A 9,025-nucleotide genomic window follows, 5' to 3' on the forward strand; every position below is an offset into this window, starting at 1 on the left:
GCTGCATCTGTTATGGTGGCATAGTGCACTCTGCATTGTATGTTGAACTCAAGTCATGTGCCGCAGTACAGGCTGTGCACAAGACTGTCACTCAAAGCACAGCTGGCTCTAGCAAAAGAGTACAGACTATTTTTTTTTTATGTCAGCAGTTGTCACGCAATGGAGCCATTTCGTATTTCACAGAGCAATCACCGCTTCTCATCTATGTGCTGTGCTTATTTATTTGAAATATGCCATTATTTGAAAGTGCATTAAATGAAATTAATATGTTGCCACCAGGAAGCTATCTTTCTGAGAAATCAGTATGAATTTCTCTGTAGCCTCATGTTACAAACAGATAGAATGACAATTTCTCTTTTAAATTCTCCTCCTTGTAGAGATTTCACAGAACTAATTTGCCAAAGATGTACCTTTGCATTTACTAACTTGGTTTTTTTTTTAACTACAGGTCAAAGAAATGCTGGAACTCCTGCCTTTCTGTTACACAAACTTCAAGAAACAGTTCATTGCAGCGATGTGTGTGAAGCTGGCAAAGTGTGAGCGATTCCCACTTCTCTGAAGCTTCCATTCGTTTGCTGATCAGTAGAGAGTAAATCCAACCAAAAAGTTTTCACAAAGTATACTCCGCTAAAAGCAGACATAGTACTTGGCTAAATAGGAATGTGCTGTCTTAGTTATGTGCCACATTATTTTATCAGTTATCACCACTTTCTCTTCAGGCTTTGTGCTAACAGAGAAAATATTGGTGTTTTCAGGCTGCTTCAAGTGCAGAGTTAACTAGCTTGTCCTATGTAACTGGCCTGCTTTCCATGCTCTTTATTTGCCTTAAATCTCCTTCTCGCTTAAACAGCTGCGTACAATTTCTAATGTCAGTTCCTTTTACTGGTGTCATAATCTTGTATATTTCCCATGTTTTGCAAGATGAAATGTGCCATCACAGAGAGCCATGGATACTCAAAATGAGCAATCCATCATACTCTTCTGTCTGTCTTCTTGTAGCCGGCTGCAGCTGTTTTTTTTTTTTTCTATGCAGCTCACTGGGACTGACACGTAGCCTGTTTACATTATGTTGTAAACTGCTGAAGTGAAAGGACTAAGGCTAATTTCCTGAAATGTAGATGAAGTGAATTGAACAGCGATTCTTAAAAGTAAAGAAAGAAAGCCAATCAAAAATAAGTTATCTTAAAATAACAAGAAAAAAGAAAAATTACTGGTTACTGTTAGTAGACAGGCTTTTTGCTAGCACCTGTAGGCCCTCATAATCATATGCTGGTGTTGAGACGTCAAACCCCACATATCAATCGCACCTGTGGGCACAACAACATTGAATGAGGAGTGGTCCTCACTTTTCTCCTTCTAGCATTGAAATGGGCATGTTCTAGCATGTACCAACCTGGAACTGAGAGTTTTAATGCTGCTGTTTGTGTAGATGTGGCATAACTTTCCAGGGTGACTTCACTTTGGCTTAGCAGGACTGACAGTTGGGCAAGTTGCCAATGGTTCATAATTGCAATTGCAATTGTAAAATTGCTGTTTTTTTTCCTTGTTAGCTGAATTGGCAGCTGAGCATTCACATGTGGCATTGATAAGTATGGAATCCGTTTATGTGGCTTGTGCACATGCGTGGTCTGCATGGTTGTGTGTATATATTTCTGCATGAGGAAGGACAAGCATGTATGTGTGTATTGATTATCAACAAGCTAGGCCCAAGTCCACTGCCTTAAGTTTAAAAGAAAGACCTGGTCCCCTTCCTGTCCCCTTTCCTTGACACTAAAGTAGACCTTTTCTATAACCTGCAAGTGCAGTTCCCTGCACTGCATATTCACCTAATGAATGGCAGCACCTGTTGTGCTTCAAGTAAAGATGAGATCCTAGTGTTGGGGTTGTATAGTATGCGTGTCTATATCAAGAGAGCTCGGCCTACATTTCTGTGCCATAGCGCAAGCAAAAAGCGCTCGGACACGCTGTTTGCAGTAAATGGTTAGCCGCCATTAGTTGGGCTAACTGCATCACAAGAGATCTAGTTTTACAGTTATAAAAAGGGTTTATAAAGTTAAACATAGAATCAATATAAACATGGATAATTTATTTTCTGCAAGCACTACTGCCATTATATTACACCATCACAGGTTTAGTAGTAGAAAAAAGTTAGTTTAAATCTTCATTTTTTATATTCTATATACTGAAGTCTCTGCACATGGACATCAGCATGACATCAGAGATTTTAAGGTGTTTTTTCATATTTCGGCCACATTGTGTCAATTAATTTAGTGAAACTTGGTACATTTGAACTCTAGTCTCTTTAGAAAACAGTGTGCTTAATTTTCATATATTAATAGCTATTTGAGCACTAATAACTCATTGGGTTCCGCAGCTGATCTGCTAGCCAGGTTGGCGAGGCCAAAAGCACTTTGCTGGCCGCCTAGACAATGTTTATTTTTGACATTATTTCATAGATGGCAGCACAGTACTTTCTGTTTACCTTTTGCTTGGTATATTATCTGCCAGATGGACATAGTTGGCATGTTTTGTAGCTGTTTGTTGTGTGTTTTTTTTTTCTTTAGAAGCGATGGGTGCACTATCCTGGCTTTTTCTTAACATGGCATCGTGGAAGAAACGTGGTTTGACGGGTGAAGAAATTATGAATCTTGTGTTCGACAGTGACCAAGAAAGTGACATTTATGATGACGACAATGCTTTGTTAGACAATGGAGACTGCCAAACTGATGAAAGTGGTAGTGATCTCACTGAGGCCATTTTCGAAGAGGCCACTCTGCCGTTCTATTATGGTCGAATAAACTTGCCTGCCACGGTCTCACCAATACGCCTTCCTCGCCACATCCTGGCAAACAAGGTCGAGCAGAATCTATCAAGACTTTGCTTAGTTTGTAAGGCAAAGGGCGAAAATTCGGAGAGCTGATGGGAGTGTAAAAATGTGAAGTCACATGCTCGTATGCTTTACACTTTTTCACACACGAAAATCATACCGAAGCACCTGATGCAGTCAATCATAATTAAGTGAATCAAACAGATTTTGTTATTCTATGACTTTTGTTGTGGATTTTATTGCGGTTTAGGTGCACCGACTCATGCTGCCGGTTGGTGCGAAAATTTTCTGGCGGAGTACCAGGTGGAAACTGCCGCGGGGAGTGCCGAAGCCAATGAGTTAAAGGCTCATTTACACCTGAGACCATCAATTTTTGACCATTTGCAACCACTGACGAAAAAGTGACACAAGCCGATTGGTTTTTCTACCTGCGAGCGACATATACCAGTCGTCATTTAGATTTCACATCTCCTCATATTGACATTGCGCTGTAAAGTAAAGCTGATGTCCTATTCCTGCACGTCTGATTGGTTCAGAGGTTTGCAACTACCGTCACCCAACTCACAAATCTAGCAGCTAGCAAATGAGCCAAAGCAGTCGCTCTGAAACTAAAGCACCCATGTGCAACCAGTCTCTTTGAAACTAACTTTGTCAGTTAACTCATGCTAGTTACAGGTGTGAGTGAGCTTTCAGGCCTTAGCAGATGCCATCAAAATCTGCAACATTGGAGCAAGTTGGTGTGGAAACTTTAATGTGGCATTGCCACCTGAATGTTCTTGGCATTTTCTTGCTTATCAAGTGCCTTCTTGTGGTAAAAGTTATGGTTTTGTCATTGTGAAAGCTAATGCCCTATGACGAGAAAAATCATATTTCTCTTTTTCTCTCTAGTGTCTCTTCAAGCCCCGACTACAATGCCAGGTATATATACTCTTTAGGTGAGGACACTTCGCTTGCGAGGCATGTTCGACCACATAAAGTAATAACAGCATATGCCTGTACTGCTAGTGATGATAGCGGATATTTACTGGCAGAGTGATCTAACTTCAAGAGAGAAAAAAATGCTTTATGCACTGTAAACACCTTCCACTGTGCATTGTATTTTTTGCTCACCAAATTGGATGACATCGTTGCTATAGCAATGACTTTTTCTGTCTTGAAGGTGAGCTGTCTTGGTGATAGATCTCTGCTGCCGTCGCCAGACCAGCAGGAATGCGCCGCTGTTACTTTATGTGATCAATCACGTCGTATGAGTGTCTTCACCTAAGAGTATATATCTCATACCATGGCGACAACTAAAGCGCAGTCAGGTTTCCATTGGAGGTGCATGCCGATGGTTGGTGATTAGGTGGGAATTGTCTCGGATAGGGTGCACTTATGCATTTCCATTATTTTTGCCATTTCTGCCATGAGGTGTTGCAAATGTAACTATATCTGATGTGCACAGCTGTGAATTTTTGCTTTTTTGTATCAGTGGCCAGGGACGGAGACAAGCTAAGCCAGCACTTATTTCGAATGGCAGGAAAAGACCTGGCAGACCATGTTGTAGCAGTTTTGCCTCATGCAGAAAAGGTATTCATTTCATTTTGGTTGCTGTGCTTTTTAGCTTTATTTGAGCATGTTTAACACCTGTAAAAACAAGAGTTTAAGCCAAAGACGACCAAAATGACAACATTACAATAATACTTCTGTCCTGTGTAAACATTTTACAGATGCTGAGCTGTATACTCTTAAAGCATTAATTTTGAAGTATTTCTAGATGTAACAAAGTCAAGGACATAGCCTTAGCACGCATGCACAAAATATGCATTTGGTATGTCTTTTGCTGTCTTACTTTGATCGCAACTGTTTCAATGCAACAGGATAATGATACCGTGTTAAGCTTCAATCCGTCATTTACTACGTGTGCTTTGTTACTGTTGTGTTCTCACACTCGACTAAATTTCCCATTTTGATAGAACACAGGCATGCACACAGCATGAAAAATGGGACATTTGTTTTATCTTTCTAGTGAAGCTACACAGTTTTATTCAGTTATTTCATGCCGATTCCAAATATGTAGTAATTTTTGTAGTTGGCCGATTGCTTCCACAGTGAGTAAAATAACTTTCTCGGCAGAGTAGAGCAAAATCAACTTGCCTTATTATTGATTTAGGCCCATGTCATGCTCTAGGATATTAAACCTTTACAATATTAATAATGCATCTTACAGCATAACGTATTTCTACAAAAAAATAAAAATAGAATTGAAGTACCAAAATATGCTTGATTATTGTGTTCATTATGCATTTAGCTACTTGCTGTGACATAAATTATAGTTCCGGATATCCTGATGGCTGAGAAATTGCTCTGAAAAAAATTGTAAAGAGCCCAAAATTAATGTTTTAGGAAATGTATAAATCAAACAAGGCTCATTTTGTAATGAAATATTTTTATTTAAATCAGTAATAAATGTTTTTGTTGCATTCCTAATAACCACTATGGGTATAATCAGTCGGCTTTCAGCTTTAGCGTACATCATTCAGCAACAGCAGAACATTAAAGGAGCCACTTTACTGTGCTTATATGGACTTTAATATAGCTTGTAATGAGGATGCAGAGTGGTATTGTTGTTAGTATACCAGCCCAGGATGTGGGAAAATTCATGTGTTTGTGGCAGATGGTGGTAACAGTAGTAGCTGTTAATTTTCACAATAAAATGTAGTTTTACACTAGTAAGGATAAGGAGCATGGTGATGTTGCCAAGAAATGTACTAAGTACAAGCATCAGGTGATGAAAAGCTTTTGAATTTGGGTGTAGATTTTGAAATAGTTATTTATCATGCTGCTAATGAAAAACATAATTACTCACTGTGTTGAGGCAACAATAGCTGACCCCGATCTCGCTGCGAGTTGAGCAGTCACCATTGTGGCATACGAGCTTTCCGAGAGTTGGTTCAATGGCTGTGAAGTTATCTTCTCTGCCTTATCACATCTCCTGCAGGGTAAACAAACTCAAGAGGGCTAACCTTTTGTGCAGTGGGCTAGTTTCGTAGGATGTGCAGCTATGTGGTGCTTTTTTTTCCAGGTAGTCAATGTTTGGTTTAAGTAGAAGTATAGCTGAGCACACAGAATAAGGTAGGAGGCATATTCAATGATTTATTTATTCAGTTACTCGAGGCCTCTTTATATTTGAAGTAAGGAATAATAAAAGAGGGGTGTGGTGTAGTACTGATACAAAGCATAAACGAAACTAATAATGAAAGCCTGTCAATAAAATAAACTTATGTTCTAAGCATAAGTGTACATGTCAGAATAAATTTGAATTGAAGGTGCATCAGATTAATGCGTACGCTTTCAAATAGATTTCAGTGAGAAATTTAAGCCAACAAAAATGCTAATGAAAAAATCTTAAAAGTGCAGTGTTCATTGTCATTTCAGAAAGAGAAATGCAAATTTATAATAGAAACAGACATACAAAGAAAAGAAATGAATGATTGTGTGCTGTGTCATGCCATGATGCTTAGCTCAATCTTGGTGTAACTTTTTTTAATTCGACTTTGTGCTATTGCATGCTTTAATTTTTGCATCACATATGTGATACCAACCAGCTCAGTGTCACACATTGTTGCAGTGACACCAATTAACTCATTTTGTCCCATTCAAACAACCTCAAATTTACGGTTCCATAAAGACAAGTTTGTATGTACAGGTTCAAAGTGGTGGCTTTTTAAATTAACATGTAACCAATTGAATAACATGGATCTAAGCTATTTCATTTGTGGCTGTGAAAGAGTGCCAGTAGAGGACAGATTGATGTCTTGTCCAACTTCGAACACCATTCGAACCCAAAATGATATAAAATTATGACCAATTAGGCACAATGTCTTGGCAACTTCGTTAATGCCCACTGCATTACATTGGAAAGCACTATAAGTTATCATTTGTTATTTTTATTTAATTTTATTTATTTAAGGAGGGGGGTGTTTTAAGTTCAGCAGCTTTTCTCCAATTTCAGCTACACTAGCACTTAGTGTAGAGAAGGCTCCGAGTTCTTTCTTTTAGAGGATCTGCAGTTATCAAAATGAATTAAAATGGCCTGTAAAGGAAGACACATGTAAAAATGTCGAAAACAGAAAAGCATTCATCTTGGTTATGAGGAGAGACAAAGTGTACACAGAAGCTACATGTGGCTTTGAGAGGCGGAGTCACTTTGCAGGAGACGCTCGATGGATTTCACGGCCGATGGTTGTCTCATCCGCAATGCCTTCTCTTCAATGACCGCTCTTGGATCAGAGCCCTGTCCGCGAAATTCTTCAACGGTCTCCTAATCTTTCATTTTCTCTATCATCTCTTTTAATCCCTCCTTATTCCTCCCCTTGTGAACCCGTCACAATCAACGCACAAAAAGGACAAAAAACACAAGAAAGTGCACGAGACAAGCACTGTCTAACAACTGAAAGTTTAATGAAAGAAACATGTCATATACAATATATGCAAACATGAAGGCATAAAAAAACCTTGACACCCCCACCAAGCACGTAATTAAGTATACTTTAGATACGAAATCTCAGCATCTGTAAAAGCGATTAAACAGCATACTTGATTACATGCTTTGGGGGTTGTCAAGGTTTTTTTTTTTATGCCTTCATATATGCATATCTCTGACACCTTTCTTCCATTAAACTTTCAGTTGTTAGACAGTGCTCATGTCGTGCACCTTCTTGTGTTTTTTTGTCTCTTCTTTATGCGCTGATCATGATGAATATGTTCCAACTAGTCCAATTTGCTACTTTACCCTTGTGAACCACTGATGAGGTGTCCCACTTTGCCGGAGAGTGCTGCAGGGTTCACTTTCTTCTTCGTTTACTCTTTTACAGCCACTAACCCCAGTCACTTAGCAGGAAAAACTGAGTGAAAGAAAACCCAAATGTAGTGAGGGATTCAGCCGAGTGGGAACTAAAATATCAAGTGCAGCTCTATACAAGTGCCCCTCAATGTGACCTTTAATGCACTCAAACTACTAGTAATCTTGTGCTGGCTGGACATTGCTTTGAAACTACTAGAAGCAGCCACACAGGCTTTGAGAAGGCATCAGAAGGTTTTATAAATCACAAGAAGCGTTGATGTATTTGTGGCTTCTATAGTAGCATGTTGGACACACTCCTGACATATGCCCCCATATATTGCAGTTGTGGCATGCAAATGCTTCTCTCTGACAAGTGTGCGATTCCGTGGCTTTGCAGCAGATAACTTGTGGTTGGTGGTGCTGTCACCTCTATACGCACTCATGAAATGCATTGATATAGCTTCAGTTCGATGCTTGTTGCTACATTGGCAGCCTCATGTACGACTCTCTCTTGGTTCATGTTGAAAGAGCACATGTATTGGCAGTTTCATCTAATTTTGCACTACTGCCTTACAGAGTCTCTTGGAAGGCGAAGGTGGCCTTCCAATAGTCTGTGTTGGATCAATTTTCAAAAGCTGGGACCTTTTGCAGAAAGGTAAGTTGTAGCACAACAGAGTGTTGGAATTATATGGCTAGTAGTACTTGGTTCGGATACACTAAATAGCCCAACATAGTGCATTGCTAGGTTTGGTCCACATTCAGTAGGTATAATGCAACAGTGGTTAAGCCCTTCAATCCTGGGAGGACTTGAAGGACAGTACACTGAAAGCACATCCATTAAATCAGCCCACAGCTGTGTTGGTGTGCAGCATGGTAGCTTCTATTAAGCTGTATTTAGTCACAGTTCTCCATTATAAGGTTTTCACAGACACTAAAGAGAAAAATTGTCCAATCACTAAAAGTAAATTACACTTCCACCAAGTTAGAGAATTCATTCTTAATCTAAGAAGAGGCTTGACAAGCCAGGAGGAGAAAATAAAGGTTAATGGTGAGCCTGTACGGTGCGCGTGTACTAGCTCACCGTAACGTCGCAAATTTTGACGATGTCTGCTTAGTCTCCGTAAATAACTATTGCAGTGTAGTATAAAAGAGTGAAAGATTACTCTAAAAGCTTAACGAACGTTTACTGACCCACACTCGTCTAATTATGATGATAAAAATTGTGTAACGTTTCTCTGTAGTGCCCCTTTAATGTTTGGAACCTGTGAAAAGCCTGTGCTGTAATATTGATGTTCTGGTGGCATTTGACAGTGGCCTGGTACTAGCTAGTGTCTGTGAAACAGTATGGGAAGTCATTCATTTCTTTTTTTCAG

At 39.4% G+C, this 9,025-nt stretch overlaps 1 protein-coding gene across 3 annotated transcripts in view; it reads left to right on the plus strand.

Moving 5' to 3' along the window:
* Positions 1-9,025, plus strand: part of Nagk (N-acetylglucosamine kinase) — a 29,209-nt gene that overhangs the window by 14,359 nt on the left and 5,825 nt on the right. For all 3 annotated transcript variants that reach the window (XR_012886826.1, XM_037426978.2, XM_037426979.2), the window contains exons 6-8: positions 449-536; positions 4,299-4,396; positions 8,229-8,307. Coding sequence is in view for 2 of the 3 variants with exons in the window: in XM_037426978.2 (XP_037282875.1) it covers positions 449-536; positions 4,299-4,396; positions 8,229-8,307 (265 nt within the window). In the remaining variant the exon portion in view is untranslated. The remainder of the gene's footprint in view (positions 1-448; positions 537-4,298; positions 4,397-8,228; positions 8,308-9,025) is intronic.

This window comes from Rhipicephalus microplus, chromosome X (genome assembly GCF_043290135.1).
Source record: "Rhipicephalus microplus isolate Deutch F79 chromosome X, USDA_Rmic, whole genome shotgun sequence".
Lineage (NCBI taxonomy): Eukaryota > Metazoa > Arthropoda > Arachnida > Ixodida > Ixodidae > Rhipicephalus > Rhipicephalus microplus.